Source organism: Trachurus japonicus, chromosome 23 (assembly GCF_045865225.1).
Source record: "Trachurus japonicus isolate A0001 chromosome 23, Traja_1.0".
Lineage (NCBI taxonomy): Eukaryota > Metazoa > Chordata > Actinopteri > Carangiformes > Carangidae > Trachurus > Trachurus japonicus.
In genome coordinates this window covers 25,494,450-25,512,292 of record NC_140929.1, presented here as the reverse complement: position 1 = coordinate 25,512,292, position 17,843 = coordinate 25,494,450, and the positions used below count along the sequence as shown (strand labels likewise).

At 42.6% G+C, this 17,843-nt stretch overlaps 1 protein-coding gene across 1 annotated transcript in view; it reads right to left on the bottom strand.

Moving 5' to 3' along the window:
* The window catches only part of LOC146963116 (copine-8), a 117,762-nt gene that overhangs the window by 8,842 nt on the left and 91,077 nt on the right, over positions 1–17,843 (bottom strand). The window contains exons 12-14 of the mRNA XM_085769751.1: positions 14,755–14,808; positions 14,551–14,612; positions 1,948–1,994 (exon numbers count right to left, since the gene is read on the bottom strand). Coding sequence (XP_085625877.1) covers positions 1,948–1,994; positions 14,551–14,612; positions 14,755–14,808 — 163 coding nt within the window. The remainder of the gene's footprint in view (positions 1–1,947; positions 1,995–14,550; positions 14,613–14,754; positions 14,809–17,843) is intronic.

Sequence of the window (17,843 nt, the reverse complement as noted above, 5' to 3'; positions counted from 1 at the left end):
CATGTCACGTGGGCTTCTGCACGGCCATGCCCCTTTAGGGAGACCAGAGGCAGCCTTGAGTGTATTGACTCGAATGGGACAATTTAATGTGAACACCGATTATGGTCGATTCTTTCTCCCCACAGTCACTGAAGTAAATTTTGGACTCATTTTTCACAAGCCACATCTCTTCTGAACAGTTTGACAAGAAAACGGCCGCGAACTCCCGTGAAAATGATTTAAATTTCTTTTCTTTTTGTCATGCTAAATATGACTGTTAGTAGTGTAAATATTTAATGTTATCATAAGAAAATATAAATATCTCACTTTCATCTACCTACAAATTGTATAATTCCACACACACGATCACAGACGAGGTGGGGTGACGATTGGCCACGCCCATTTAGAGAGACAGGAAGTGTATACCATTTCTATCATTGGAGCAGCCTCTCATGGAGTATCTTTCCATTTATTGAATATCTTTGCCTTGGCTGCACACACAGAGAGGACCGCCCCTTTATGCCGTTCTCTCTCCTCATTGGATGAAGGTTGTAGGATACAAGGAAAGTTTTCTCCTCGGCTTACAGCAGAGCAGAGTGACTGACAGACCCGTGTTTCAGACCAAACACTCTATAGAAGTGATTGCTGTCGGAAGATAGAACTATTTAAGACTTATATTAACACAAACATTCCGCTTACTTCTGCTTTAATTTGCTTTAATATATTCATGGTTGCAAGCGTGTCCTTCAAATTTTGCACGACAAGTTCACTTATTTTAGTTTTACGAAGACACGACAGCAGCATCAAAAAATATAGTCATTCAACTTCTATGGATATTTAAGATTTCAGTGAGTTACACATGATTACAAGAAGTACAGAAAGTAGAAAACTGTCAGAGTCTGGGGGCAATCAGTCAAAATGAAAGGGGCTTGTTAAAATTCAGTTCAGTCAGCTGCTGGCTTTAAGATAGCACTCTTCCACTGTTCACTTGAGGTCTATGGCAACCTATGGCTGTGATAAAATGTCTTTGACCAAACACCAACTACAAGGCCGAAAGTTCATATGGCCTGCTCACAGGGAGTGAAGTTAAAGGACGTCAGTAAAATCTGGTTGTAATATTAACAGAAATACCATTTATGTGACAAGAATCACAGCACAATACGCTGTAGCCCTCATATCATATCTTCACATGAAAGACAAATTTGTATAAAAAATAAAAAATAAAAAAAATAAGATAACATATCAACACTGGCTGTGTGGGTGTAAAGGGGCTTCATGGGACCCACTACAACTATTTGAAGAGCCACTTGAACTTCTAAATGATGTTTAACCAATCAGTTTTGTGTTTCCATATAGCAGCTAGTGTTTTCCATAAACAACAACGTAATAGATTTCTAGTAGTTCACCGTTAGTTCTTCTGTATGACACCACAACATGTGTGGGTCGTCTAATTCCATAACTGCGTCACTGATGGAGCTAAATTGGCTGCTAATCAACTTAATACAGTTGTAAATGTATTAATATGGCACTTGTCTTGATCTCCCTGTACATGTCTTTTCATATCGCGTTTCAATTCAATTGCATGAGCTCAAATTCAGTATTGACGTTCTGGCGAGAGTCAGAAAAGATCAAGTACACCTCGGCCTCAAACACAAATATTTTATATTTGCTGCCTGAAAGCTCTCATTTGATTTAACAGGATTTGGCTCTATTGCTGCCGCCTGTCCCGCTAGGACCAGGCTGAAGGGTAGATTTATACCACGGTCCTTCATCACGGCTCTGGTAGCATGTTGAAGCACTCAGCTCGAGCTGCCAGGTGTGGTGGAGAGGACTATTAGGAAACACTTGATTCCCCATCAACATATATTTGAATAAATACTCTAGGCGTTCAGTGCACCTGTGTGTCTTTATGTGGGTCTGTCAGAGTGTCGGTGTGGCCATTCAAAGTGTATGTGTGTGTTTACCTACCATTGGAAGCTGTGAAGTCGATGGCCACGGTGAAGTTAATCTGTGTCCTTTGAAAACAAAAGCAGAAAGATGATTCATCAATAAACAATCTCTTTCTCTCTCTCTCTCCCTCTCTCTCCCTCACACACACACACACACACACACACACACACACACACACACACACGTAATTCAGTAGGAAACATGACGACATGGACTGCAGACATAATCAGGTTAAAGTGATCAATGTCTGGGTGCAAACAGAGTTCCTGCTGCCCTTTATTCCTGACAGTAATGAGAAGACAGTGAGTTACTGCACTTTCACACCAAACACGTAGGAATAGTGTTGATCAGAGGAAACTTGTTCTCATCAGAGAACAAATCCAAACCCCTGTTTTGACCTAAATAACACCTGCATGCTAGGGTGTTGACAACATCACTGTTCAGCATCGTACTGTTCTAGTGTGACTGATATTGTTGCCCTGCCCCGAGTGGGCATCGAACCTGGGTCTCCTGCACCGCAGGACACGATGCTAACCGTTTTGCCAAGAGGTCAATGACCACTTGGCAAGTGGGTTAGCACGTCTTTTATGGGTAAGTGAGTTTAACTTCAGTACCGCTAACTGCCGCACGTCGTCACTTCTCCTCACTGGTACCTCGTGACTGACCTCCGTTACATTAGCATGCTGACATCTGCTTCGATGAAAAATGGTCGACCTTGTGATGGTTAAGAGTCAGAATACTTTATTAATCCCAAAAGGGAAATTAATTTCTCTAATGGTTAAGTTAAGGGTTCATCCTGAGGGAAACATGAATGTCACATCACATTTCATTTACCTCCAATTAGATATTTTTGGGGGCTAAATTAACACTAATACATAAATGTCAGTCTCATGGTGGTGGAGGAAGCCATGTGAGTGGATCAGAAAAACACAAGGATTAATCCTAGGATTATAGCAAATAAGGCAAGGTATCCAGTCACCAAGGAGATATTTCATTCTGGACCAAAGTGGTTGAGTGAGTGACTGACTTTGCCTTCTATACAAGATACACTGTTAGCATGGCTAAAAATTCAGAGGTCACTATCCAAGAGAATGTGTATATCAGATTAGATAATGTATTTGGTCTCTTTCCATATTTTGTGTTTTGATGTCCAGTGAAGTTTAGATAGCCAGCTGTAGCTAAAAGGTTAGGCCGCTCCGTATGATCTAATCATCTTTCGAAGCTTCTTCCTGATTTGATTTGATTTCTGCTCTCACACACAAACTTCTGCACTTTGTAGTTGCTACGGGAGTGGACGGAAAACAGAGACAGGAATATGAAAAAATCAGTGATCAGTGATCAGTGAGAGATGAAGCAAGGCAGACAAAAACGTGAAACACCCCAGCATGAGAGGCATGTCTCTCTCAATCAAAACATTTCCCATCTTGTTAACCAGCAGGAACAGGATGTGGTTAAGCGCTCTGTCGACCTGTCACGGCTTTTTCACACCAATCCCCACCCGCTGCCACGCACAAACACACACACACACACACACACACACACACACACACACACACACACACACACACACACACACACACACACACACACACACACACACACACACACACACACACACACACACACACACACACACACACACACACAAGGCTTCCCTGTCTAATTTATGCACATCCTCTGTGTTCTGATTGTGTAAAACAGTCAGGAGTTAACCTCAGCAGGCTGTGTGAAGTTGCGGCGCTGTGCTGACCGGAGGGGACACAACAAGGAGGAGACGGACAGAGGGCGGGACAGAGGTAGGAAAAAGTTCAAGAGATGATCAATGATAAGAAGCCTGTTATAAAAGGACGTTTACAAAGGAGGGAGATACTGCTTCGCGAGAGCGACGGCGAGTAGGGAAACTACCGGAAAATGCCAGCAAAGAAGCATTTTCTAGCGGACAGCTACAAGGACAAGGGGAGCAGAGAGAGAGAGGGAGAGGAGGTCTGAGTGAATTCTGGTCCAGTTCCCCACGCCGGGAAAGACAAGCTTCTGCCAAGCAACCTAAATTATACATGCCCTCTTTCTCTCCCACCCAACCTTTCTGTCACATGCACACACACACACAAGGTTTGAGACAGAGGAAGTCAAATTGTGGGAATGTGAAGGGACAGCCAGAAAAACAAGGTGAGTTGGAGGGCGGACGATAAAAAAAAAAGAAAAGACAAAAGACAAAAAGGCTGAGAACGGCTGAAAAGGAGAAAAAGCAGTTCATGATTAAGCAAGTCAGCAGAAGAAAACGACAATGTCAGAATTTTATCAGCAAAATGATTTACAGCCATGACGCACAATTTAAAAGCTGCCAAGGTATTTTGACGGGAAGCAGGAACAAGGCTCTAAGATTCAGTAGCACAGTCAGTGTCACCGTTTCTTGTTTTACAACGTGCAAATCACCCTTAATGTTTGACATCATCACTGTGACTCCTAATGGAGAGAATATTAATATCCAAGACGAGAACACAGGACACTCTCCTAAAAGGTCAAACAGATCCTCCGCATTAATCAGACAAGAGTCTGAATGAGACATCAGTTTCTTGGCTCTCGGGATTTTCCCTGGTGATGTGTGTTTCTAGATGCCACGCACACACGTGGCCTTTAAGAGAAAAATAATGTGCATCTACTTTTCTTTTCAATGCCTTAGAAGAGTCTTGTGTTTTACTTTAATCAGTCAACCTGCTTTCACTGTTGTCAACAGAACATCAAACAAAGTCCTAAATGAACTGTTCCTCCTCCTTCTATTACTGAAGACACTTGGCAACAAAGGATGAGAACTAACATGTTTGTTTGTAGTTTTTCCATCACAAATTTCCATTTCTTGTCACGTGGTACGAACATACATGCACACACGCACACACTACATACAATACTTGGCTGAAAGGACACACCTCTCTACCTGAACAGCAGAAGAAGATCTTCAGTGAACAGGTTTACGCCATAAAAGCAGCGAAATGTTCTGGCAGGTGTGATAAGGGATTTCCACAGGCAGCGGCAGTCTTAACCACAACATCACAGGACAGAGTTTTAGCAGAGAGATGTGAGCTCAGCCTTCCTTAATAAAAACCAAGCCTTATCACTCCGTGTGTTGTGTTGAGGAGAGAGGGAAAATTCTCCAGACCTTTAAGGACCGTTAGCAGCTTTATCGTGTCATGTATTTTTCTTTTTTAATTGACTGGAAGCCACTTCTTGGCAGCTTCAGCTGAACTTTGCAGGTGGAAAGGACATGCACATGCACACTCATGCACACTCATGAGATAAACTTCAACCTGTTTCTCACCAGGGGGGATTACATAAAAAAAAAAAAAAAAAAAACATGAAAAGACACAAAACCTTGGAGGGAAGCGTTTATTTGGTTGGTGGTTGAGTATATACGTCTACACCAACTGCACTATTCAAGTCCACTTTTTCAGTCTAAATATAACTAATAGAGCACAGCAAAGGTACAGTCACTTCCCACTGATTTAAATCTCTCCAGTTTGGCTTTTTTGATGTGTTCTGCCAACCTCTGTTTGAAGAGTGAAAGGTGTCTGTAGGAGGCTATTTTCTATCAGCTCCACTGCTGGGCCGCTCCAGTGAGTAATGGTTGTCTAAGTGCTTTGCTTTAAAGGTATAATATGTAGGAATTCCCCCCATCTAGCGGTGCGGTTGCATATGTGAACGTATTCTTGATGTTGCATTCATGTGAAATCGGGCAGACGTCAGACAGACAACAGACGCTGCATGTAACAGGATAAACAAGCGTCCATGTAAACAAGTGGTCCACCAGCACGAGGCAAAACAATACAGGCGTGACAATATGTTGTCACGGTGATGTGGTATTGTTTTACCGTCTTTCTCTGGTGGAGTAAAATGACATCCGGTTGGTTTGCCGACGGCCGTCTGCCTGACTGCACCTGAATGCAACACCAGTGCCTCCGTCCTTCCTCACACTACACAGTGGTGACAGTTTTAAAGGATAATTTCCGTTTTTTACAACCTGGACCTTATTTCTAGCATAAAATACAATCATTTTACTCACCCAGACAACTTTGGTGTCATTTGGAGTTGTTTTAATAATAATAATAATAATAATGCATTTTATTTATAGGCGCCTTTCAAGACTCTCAAGGTCGCCTTACAATAAAAACAACTAAAAGTACAAATAGTAAAACAATGAGACAAGCAATAAAACAACAATAAAAAACAACAACAATAATAAAATAGCAACAATACAGCAACAGTGAACATTGTGTTAGGGGGGGTAGGCCAGTCTGAACAGGTGAGTTTTGAGATGTGATTTGAAAGTTGACAGTGTAGTTATAGTTCGGATGTGCTGTGGGAGTGTGTTCCAGAGCCGGGGGGCAGTGCAACTGAAAGATCTTAGTCCCATTGTGGTTAAGTGGGCAGAAGGGGTGGAGAGGAGTGAAGCAGAGGAGGTCCTGAGTGAGCGGGAAGGTGTGTAGGTGCGGTGTTTTGACGAAATTAGCCCCAGTGGAGCGGCGCGTATATCCGTATAATGCGAGAGCACGGGGCACGCAATGCAGCCTCTAAATAACACATTATCCGCCGCAAAACTCGTTCATTTCGCCAATATTTTGTTATGATACACTAGTGCTATTCCCCTCCGAGCCCGTGGTGGCATGTTATCAACATCCGGGGTCTCTAGGTTGACCTACTAACCTCTTATCTGGATGATGTCATCTCTGACCGCTGCCCGGCTCATTCTGATAATAATCATTCTGCTTTGGCATTCAGGTCCATTTTTATCTCAACTAGCCGGAGCTTTAGTGAGTCCAGGCTGCGGAGAGGAAGCCTGTGGAAGCTGAACTTCATCCAGCTGCTCATTTTGTTCAGTCAGAAACACGCAGAAACGAACCATAGCATTAGCCGTAGCAAGTTAGCCGCGCCGGGCAGCGGTCGGAGATGACATCATCCAGATAAGAGGTTAGTAGTCAACCTACAGGCGCAGCATGTTGATAACATGCCACCACGGGCTCGGAGGGGAATATCACTAGTGTATCATAACAAAATATTGGCGAAATGAACGAGTTTTGCAGCGGATAATGTGTTATTTAGAGGCTGCATTGCGTGCCCCGTGTTCTCGCATTATACGGATATACGCGCCGCTCCACTGGGGCTAATTTCGTCAAAACAACTCCAAATGACACCAAAGTTGTCTGGGTGAGTAAAATGATCTGGCGACCAGCTGCCATGCAACCTAGAAATAAGGTCCAGGTTGTAAAAAACAGAAATTATCCTTTAACAGGCGCTACCTGGAAAACTTTCTCCCCGAGCCGACAGCTCTGATGAGTTTCTTTTCTTTCTTTTTTTTTTATTGTGAAAAAAACGCAACAGACAACACAGTGGACATGCATTGATGGCTTACGTTGATGTGTACATGAAATGTGAAATAAGGTGTGTGTGTGTGTGTGTGTGTGTGTGTGTGTGTGTGTGTGTGTGTGCGCGTGTGTAAGTCAGTTATATTATATAAATGGTGATCATAATAATGATGGAAAAGAAAATGGTGAATAATAATAGTAACCTTGGTCATAATAACAGTATTAAAAAAATGAATAAATAAATAAAAATAATGATAATGATAATAGTAATTTAAAAAAAATAACAGTTGTGACAGCAATAACAACAAAACAAACAAACAAAAAAAATAATAGTAACAGCGATGATTCTAGAAATACGGAAGAGAGATAAGGAACAAGGATTGAGGAAGAGAGTGGGAGCGGAGGATAAATGAATGAAATTTTTGAATGAGAGGAGAAATAAATGAAATACAAATAAATTATAAAGTAAATGATAAGAAATTAATTAATTAATATGTAACAATGACAACAGTGGTAACAATAATAGTAACCTTAATAAATAAAGAGAGAGAAAAATCCATTTGATCAGCGGGGCACCATCCCCACCTCCCCCGAGCAACACCCTGTTTATCTTCATTCTCACTTCTCCTGTTATTCACTACACTGCTGATTCCTGCTGTATCTGTGTCCGTCTCCCCCCAAAATATCAATGTTTATACCATGGTCTGGGTGAATCCTCGATTCTGATTGGCTGCGGGGTGTCCATTAAAAAGTGATAATGGACACCTATAAAGATGTTCCGGTAAAATAGCCTGATTACGTTCTAAATATTACTGCGCTTGCTCAAACCATGGATGTATTTGTTGGTAACCACGGCAACGGACACTCAGACCAAAACAACTTTTTTTCAGCGCATCATGGCACTGGAGTCTGTAAACACACAAGCGGTAAGAAGTGCACTGGCCGTCTGAAATAATACTTTGTGTCACGTAACATTTAAGCCGTCACCTCACCTCCCTTCACTGATCAACTACCAGGCTGTGGCAGAGTCACTGGCTGTACGCCGCTGTGGTCACAGCGGGTCCCTCTTTTTTTTTCTTTTATCGCCGACGAGTGTTATTAAATAGTCCGCTCGGCTCAGCCGCTTAAAGGACAATTCCAGGCGAATTCAACTCAGGGGTGTATTTTCATATCATTTTAGGTCTAAAAGAATGAATCTGAAGATTTTCAGTTTAATCGCTCTTGTTTTGCGGTAGTTGCGTATGTCCGCGCATCGCCACGGCATCAATGAATGGGAGTGGATGTAAGTTCCGCTGTTTAGGCTGTTTCCAGCCCTCAAAGCCGCATTTTTTTTCCACAGACAGCATCAGATGGCTACTCAAACATGCACCGAGAAGTTTATTTACTTCAAGCAAGCCGACATGTTTGTAAAAGTCGATCTAATTCAAAGTCTCCCGGAGTCTCGCGCGAGACCCAGTTGCCGTGCTCGGTGTGTTCAGGAGCAGTGGGAAAAGCTACCGTTTGTGTCATAAACACAGGAATATCAACTCTTTACTTGCTTCAAGTAAAAAAAACTTCTCGGCGCATCTTTGAGTAGCCATCTGACGCTGTCTGTGGAAAAAAATGTACACTTGAAGCAAGTAAAGAGTTGATATTCCTGTGTTTATGACACAAGCGGTAGCTCCGACTGCGCCTGAATACACCAGCACTGCAACTTCGGGCTCGCGCGAGACTCCGGGAGACTTTGAATTAGATCGACTTTTACAAACATGTCGGCTTGCTTGAAGTAAATAAACTTCTCGGTGCATGTTTGAGTAGCCATCTGATGCTGTCTGTGGAAAAAAAATGCGGCTTTGAGGGCTGTAAACAGCCTAAACAGCGGAACTTACATCCACTCCCATTCATTGCTGCCGTGGCGATGCACGGACAGACGCAACTACCGCAAAACAGGAGCGATTAAACTGAAAATCTTCAGATTCATTCTTTTAGACCTAAAATGATATGAAAATACACCCCTGAGTTGAATTCGCCCGGAATTGTCCTTTAAAGACGTATGATTATAACGGTAAAAACAACATTAAATTTTAAGTAATTGATATTTATCTCGTAAGTGACCATGGTATAAGCGGGATAATGCCCTTCGAGGTGTCCATTATCAGAAATTAATGGACGACGCGGAGGCGTCGCGGAGGACGGTTGCTTCCGCGAAGTCCATTAATTTCTGATAATGGAGTGTGTTTCTGTGTGAGCCCATGTGTGTCTCTGTAACATCTTTTCTACAATGCTTCGTATATCTGGACAAAAGCCTTGTGGACTTTGTGTCTTTATTGTGTCAGAAGAACAATACCGTCAGATCTAGCCACAGTGTGTTTATTGCACATGTGCGTATCATGTACAGTTATTCAACCATGTGCTTGGGGTGAAGGGGGAATGCCTCTTAATCAGCTGGTTTTCTGTCAGTCACTGATGTTTACCTGCTGTTAAAGCCCACGGTGACTCAGCAAGGAACCAATATGACAAAATAGTGCACAGCAGGGGGGGAGGCTGAGGAGGTTCCGCTCTACATCCAAATAAGCTTTCCTGCAGACTGAGCAAGCTGGATGCTAATGTCTCTCCTAAATCTTCAAAGCATCTCATTATACTAGAAAAAAAAAATCACTTTCGAGTTAAGCCTCATTGTCAGCCGATTTTATTTTTTTGAAAATGACTCATGTCAGCGTTTACAGAATAATCAATAAAGAGTCCCTGTCCTGTACAAGTTGTTGTGCTGAAAGGATTCACCTCCAAGTGAAAATGTTCTACTTAAAATGTGCACAACAAGTCTTCTCTTTATATTTAAGTGCCAGCGGGAGATGTATGCATGAGTGCGCTGAGTGGCCTAAAAACGGCATCAGAGGTTGTGCGACGTGACCTCTCCTGATGATATGCAAACAGATGTTGCCGGTTGGACAGTGTCCAGAGGAGAGGAGAGGAGGGGAGAGGAGAGGAGAGGAGAGGAGAGGAGAGGAGAGGAGAGGAGAGGAGAGGAGAGGAGAGAGGAGAGGAGAAGAGAGGGGAGGAGAGGAGAGGAGAGGAGAAGAAGGGGGGGAGAGGAGAGGAGAGGAGAGGAGAGGAGAGGAGAAGAAAGAGAGGAGAAGAGGAGGGGGGGGGGGGGGGGAGAGAAAGAGAGAATAGAGGAGAGGGGAGGTAAATGGTAAAATGTCTGGGTGCCTTTTAAAGATGTGATTTTTTACACATCTTTGCCTTGATTCCGAGAGTCTGCACCCCCGTCTAATGATAACCTCTCAGAATGATTTCAATACAAGCAGAGTTCCCGTCTGCTTCTATTCTGGTTTCAATACTCAATTCACAAACCAAAACACGGGGAAACAATATCTGTCATGATGAGTGACAGGGCCGCCTTCAATGGAACAGCTCAAAATGAAAGATATAGCCAACAATTTCTCATTTTTATCCCTGTGCTCATGAAGAGCGAGCTCTTTGTTGAAATCCGTGGGTGGTAATAATGCTTTATCGGAGGGAGTGAAAGGAGTGAGAGCAGCAATGCTCTGGATTGAGATGGAGCTTTCTCAAATCAGTCATTTATGCTAATGATGCCAGCAGATCATGTTCCTAATTAGGTCCAAATGAACAATTAGCTGATTGGGTTGAAGCTACAAAAGAGAGCTGTCAGTCAGGAGATAAGAGAGCAGAGGGGAGGAGAGAAGAGACGACTGACTGGCAACATGACAAAACACCTGTATAGAAATGAATACAGTACCTGGGACATATCTGTCTGTGCACATATACACAGTCCGCCCATTATGTAACTAGAGTTAGTGCAACTGGACCATTACTGTCCATTTAGGCTTCACTGAGCGTCACTGAGACAGCATTTGGCACTTCATTTATCCACACGGTTGTGCAACAACAGAAAGCTCACACTCCCAAAGCACCGCCAAAAAAAAAAAAAAAAAATCTTCCTGAGAGTCTCAAAGTGTTCTCTGACTGACAGTGCTGCTGGGAATGCAGGGAGGCGTGATGGTGGGACTTCTCCATAGCAGCGACAGAGCGAGTAAACATATGCTGGGACACGTGGTGGGAGTACACACATGCATTTCAAAGCCAGCTCTCCGCATGCAGTCAAAGCAACAACCACGTCTGTCACACAAGCTGACCACACTTGGCACACGACTGAAACAGGCATCGGTACACAAACACATTGGTACATCTGCATCACATCCACCCGCAAAAACACAGTCGTAATCTAATAATCTGACATACACAAAGTGCGTTCCTTGTCAATCGATGTCGTATTGATCAGGGTTCTTGGTCAGGAAGAAGTATTAGAGTAGAGTAGAGTAGAGAATACTTTATTCATCCCTAGGAGGGAAATTCAAATTAGTCCAGTAGCTCACACGACAATTACACAAAAAATAAAGAAAGATGGAGCAGGACCGCCAGATGGAGCAAGGCCGCCAGGTGGAGCAGGACCTCTGGATGGAGCAGGACCTCTGGATGGAGCAGGGCCGCCGGATGGAGCAGGGCCGCCGGAGGGAGCAGGGCCCCCGGATGGAGCAGGACCTCAGGATGGAGCAGGACTGCCGGATGGAGCAGGAACCGCCAGGTGGAGCAGGGCCGCCGGGTGGAGCAGGACCAGGATCATTGGTTGAGGGGCCAAATCATTTTGCTTATTTGCCCCACTACTATATTCCTCCATCTTGCAGCAAGGAGAGAGGAGCCGTCCACCACCGCTGCTTTCCTGGTCAGTCAAGGTGCCATGAAGTGGATGATCCAGGCCGTCCAGAATTGCCTCCTCCTTCTTCAGTGCTCTAGTGCATCAGGATGTTTAGTCTGTAGCAACAACTTCATGGAGAACTTCAGATGGAACTTAAAGGGATAGTATCATTTTTTTAAAGTGGGGTTGTATGATCTACAAATAGCCCCTAAGTACTTTAATTGCAGTAGAAGACTCTCTGCACTCCTCCCGTTAGCAACGCCAGCTCATAGCCCTGCCCAGAGATTTACAACATACATTGTTGTGAATGGACCCAAAGAAACGGCCTATTTTCGTGGCCTAAAAGAGGTTTTACCTGAAAAAAAAATACACAGTTCTATAGGGCTATTTGTAGATCATACAACCCCACTTTAAAAAAAATGATACTATCCCTTTAAGCAGTTGCCATTGGGTGGGATGTACACAAGTGTTGTTATGATTCGAAAAAATAAAAGAAATGTCTACTTTCTGAGTCTTCACCAATATCTCCAGCTCTTCATCACTCTTGTTGGGCAGAGAGTTAATATTTTCAATGATGACTGACCGCAGAAAGGACCAATAGGACATCTCCACCTCCAAGCCTTTAACTTTGCACCAGCAGCAGCACGACAACCACCACAAAAGCACCTCTTCATCTCATCTGGGACAGGATGGTGTCCTCCAGATCTGTCCATTTTCAATGAAAGAATCTCATCTCTGAAGAATCTCTTCTCCCCACAGAAGCATCCATCAGTAGATGACAAAAAACACAACAAAAATAAAGCAAATGTTGACAGAGCTACCAGACTTTGCTGCTCCCAGTTGAAGCACATGTTCCGGAATTATTACATGCAGGCTCATTTGTGAGGAACACAAGTTATGAGCCAAAGACACCAACCTGAGCATCCATTTAGTGTTTCCTTCCTTCTTGTTACAGCTCCCCCTCTGCCTGTTCAGTGTGTTTTCTATTTGGTCTCTAACTGTACTGTTTACAGAGCGTTCTACAGTACATGTTTCCTGGACTGAGTTATGGGACTTGCATTTTAGTTTTTTGATACATTACACTGTTTGTAAAGCAGGACTGAGGAGAAATAAAGCTGTTGCGAATAAGTAGGAATAATACCTCATAATAAAAATCTACATGCAGATGTTAAGACATCAAAAGCACACTCATTCAAACAACATCCTCAAAATCTGTGTATAATTAGAGTGTGTATTATTGATGAGCTTTGGGCTTAAGGTTGGTCCCATAGTTCATTGTGTTCAGAGGTCTTGTAAGCATCAGGCATGAACACACTCTGACTGTACTGTACAACAAACATAGATGAATTGATTCTGAGTGGTTTATCGCGTCATTCATTGACTCATCTGATAAATAATTGAGCAGCAGTTACTTGTTTTCTTCCGCCCTCAGCTCCGATGTCATTCACTGACAGTACAAGCTCTCCTCTGACCCCCACGGTGAAATTAAATCCAAAACATGTTGTGCAAAAGCCACTGCAATTTCTGAAGCTGTTATTGATATTTACAACAGGGCTTTTCTTAATGATGCAGACAGACAGTCACTGACATCCCTGGTTACCACGGTAAATTTTATTCTCTAAAGAAAAAATCTGGAACTTTCAACATCAAGCTGATCAGTTCATCAAAGTTTTAAGCTGGGCTTTCACATCCCAAATCCTTAAATCATTTGCGGCGCAGGTAGGAGACAGTGTACCATAGCGAGTGTCGGCTTCTGGGATAATCCTCTCATTGGCTCAAGCAATTTCTGGCCAGATTTCTACCTCTCCGCTTTGAGCTGAGCTCTTCCTCCCGAAATGATGAGCAACAGAAAAAGAAAGAAAAAAGTGCTTTTTGAAAAAGAGATGACTTATTATTATTTTGGGAAACAAACTTTCACTTGATGTGAATAAATGAGGTTCTTTTTCCCTCAAAATCAGGCAATATTTTTATTTCAAAATAGTGTTTACCTACTTAAAAGTTACAACACCTACAAACAGCTACAAGAGCAGCAGTAATGGAAGAATACTTGGATGAAAAGGGAGACACACAAACACACACACTCTTTCTTCCCCTTGACAGTCTCCCCCTCTGTGAGTCTAATGAAGGCAGAGTGTGTGGGTATGCATTGATGCCATGCCTGGTTGCACACGGTCAAACCTCCTGAGCAACATGCGCACACAACCGCATGTAAATACACACATACACGCACGCACGAGCACACACTGTGACACTAGGAGTGAGAGAGAGCCTAAACACAATGCAAGATCACACACACACTTCTGAGAGGGAGCCCTGTGTACCTGACTTTGGGTCAGCCCATCTGTCAGTCTCACTCTCTCTCTCAACCTTTCACTTTCTTTCTCTTTCTCACATGCAAATGTTCATGTTTCCGTCTGATTTACTCACACTAGGGATCATTATCTTTGGCATATTGCAGACACTGAGTCATGATAGGTCTATTAATGGAGACAGGGATTGGCACGACTCGTTGAAAGACTAAAACAGCCGTCTTTCAGTGTGGGCTGAAAGAACAGGTGATCATTGACCTACCCTCCTTTGATGTAGTCCAGGAAGGTGACTTCAATGTCCACCAGGAATGACAGCAGCGTTACCTGTAAGTGAGAGAGGACCACAGTCAACACTGGAGCACCAGTCCAGACCAACTGTATCATGATGCTGCATTTCAGAGGTCAGAGGTCACTTATAGCTGCTCAGTTGTTCAGATGTGTTAAAATGAAAGCACAGATGACTTACCGTTCCAGAATTCAGGTATTTTTTCTTCTTCCCTTTCTTCTTTGGATTTACCACCTGAAAAAAAAGACATATTCAGTTCTTTCATTCATCCATTCACCAATTTAATCTTTCATTTCATTCACCAAAATCACAAAAAGCTTTTACTTCTGGAAGTCATACTTTACTTCCTCAGTGACATGCTAAAACCTGACGCTAGGATTCAACAAGCAGAAGTGGAAAATGACATAAACTAGATTAAAAAATAAATCCAAGCAAAAACCTATATTCCTCAGGCTGTGAGGGGACATCCAGTAAATTCGGTAGTTGAGGTCATGGTAAAATCTGTCTCCCTCCCTCCTTCCATCATCTTTCAGTCACACCCCTCCCTTGACCAATAACCACCATGAATGTGCCTTTGAGCAACGCACATAAAGCCCAGTGTAACCAAAAGAGCGGCTAAATCCAGAGGTGGCTTGTGGCTCTAACCTGAGTGGTGTGACCTCATGAATATGTAACAGTGAGACAGAGTTGAGTGGACACTCACCCTCCCCTTGGAAAAGAAAAGATTCCTTCACATCTAAACCAGCGGTGCCCATTGCTTCCAGACCCTGTTGTTTTTAGTAGATTAGAAAAGAGCCACTTTCACAAGCACAGCCCTCAACTCATCTCGTCTCACATGTAGCCACCCAAGCTCATTAAAACATAAAATTGTTCCCGTGATGTGGAGGCCACCCACACACAAACAGACCTGGAACTCCTTCTGAATCCCAAACAGTGGATTTGGGATTTAAAATCAGAGCTTTATGGTCTAATTAAACTGTGCCAAGGTTAAACATAGAGGACCCCAGGGAAACAACATACAAATGGATTTATGCATTTCTCCTTGGTTCACACTGCAATAGGTGCACACAAGGACACATTTGCCCCCTGAAGGTGATTGAAATGTGGTTGTAACACAAACACACACTCACATATAAAAACCCAGTGTGCTGTAAGAAATACAAAGCCGTCCTCTAGGGAAAAGGGTAAGGTGGGGTCAAGAAACAGGCCAGAAATCACAAAATGGCTCTGTGTGTGTGTGTGTGTGTGTGTGTGTGTGTGTGTGTGTGTGTGTGTGTGTGTGTGTCTTCCATCTGTCTGGAGATCCTCACATACCTGTCCCTGTATGTCAGTGTGCATCTTCATGTCTATGAGTGTGTGTGTTTTTTTGCTTGTGCGCATCTGAGCGCTGTTAGGCAAACAGCAGCTGTTTAAAATGACAGTCCCCTGTGTGTGCTCCTCTCTGTGTGCTACTCTGTTAATCAAGAAGTGTTGACTCTTCCTGGGAGAAGATAAGCCAGTGATCCATTATCACTGTGTGTGTGTGTTTGTGTGTGTGAGAGAGTACAGGAGATAAAAGATGCAGTGTGATAAATGCGGCCTCTTTGTGTAAGAAGGGACCACATTTTGTTGGGATTATAGGGGCCGCTTTGATCTTAGTCATTATTTATTCTATATGAAAAATGAATATGATTAATATACTACAAAATGGAAATAATATACTGTAATAACAATAATAATAGTAACTGACTTTTTCCAACCTTCTGCAACCTGTTACTTGACATGAGTTCTTATTTAAAGTTACAAACATATTCTCCTTACTTGAAAAAAACTACCTAGGAAGAAATGATCATACAGTAATTATTGAGTGGAGATATGTGTATAGACTCATGGGTGTACACTTTTCAATTATCTGATACATAATGATAGATTCGTTTGTAGCTTTTTTTTTTTTTTTTTTCATTTGTTGTTTTGATACTTCACTTCTTCTTGTGTGCATTATTATGTTTGGTGTTGTGTACTGTGTTTTAATACTGTGACTAACACTGCATATGTATTGTTATAAACTTGTAACGATTCCAGGATATAAAGCTGCTACCATGAAAAAGTTAATGGGGATCTAAACATACCAATTTCTGTTTTGCTGCTTAGATGATGCAGCGACCACCACCCATTACAACAAAGGTAAATGGAAATGTGTTTTTAGGCCTCAAAGCATTTTTAAAAACAAAACCACATCAAATTGCCTTGAGACAATGTTATCTGGAATAGACGGCTACATAGGGAATTTGATTTTTTTTTTGGGTCAGGTGAGGCCCAACGGAAATGTTGCAGGCACTGAATATATTTACTTTGATGTACCCAGGTGGGAGCGGGAGATCAGCATCATCACAGCAGGGTGAAATTTCCCATATGGAAATATGACACGCTGGTAAAATTGGGCTATTGAGTCATGGTGGGTTTGGGCTGAGGACTATAAGTTTGAAAATGAAAAATGAAAAATTTTTGGCATTAGAGCAAAGTGAGTTTACCAGACCCCTGTAACCCACTCCTCTGAATCTCTGTCATTGATTAAGCTGCACTGTGGGCAACATAGGCACCAGGTTTGAACATTAATAATGTGTGGAACAACAAATACACTATATAGCTGGTTCTGCTGCATGGATTATAATTATTTTTCTAAACTCTCCACTGAGTCCAGCAATATTACAGCGCTGCTACTCATTTCTTAGCTAATTTGCATTCTTTATGTGCTGGTCGTTTATCATCCCCTTTGGCTACATACATTTTATAGATGTCACCAGACAGAACACATTTCTGTCCCTGATCCAACCTGATGTGTAAACAACAATAATACACTGTTCCTCTGAAGTCTGATGATTCAGCATCTGTTTTGTGTCCATTACTTTAGAAAATGACTTGATTAGATAAAACAGGAACATGATGCATTATTTTCCTCTGCTCCGCGCTGAAGCAGGATATTTTGCCTTTAAAAAAGCCATCAGTAAGGTTTTTCTTCTGTTTCTATCCTCTAATGTCATCTAAAGCTCTGTGACTGTATCAGAAAATAGTGTTTGTTTTCTGTGCCAGAGGGGACAGGCAGACTTTTAAAGAAAAAGACAGTCGAGCAGCGCAGTTTATTTCACTTTTTTCACAATTTAATTTGTGTTGGAACAGTTCCAGATTAAAACCCAACGGTATTAGTCGTCTAATTACTGCGTGTGCCATTGACCCACTGACCTGTACATTGGTCTGGATAGGTGAGTCAGCTTTGAATTAAATACAGTAAC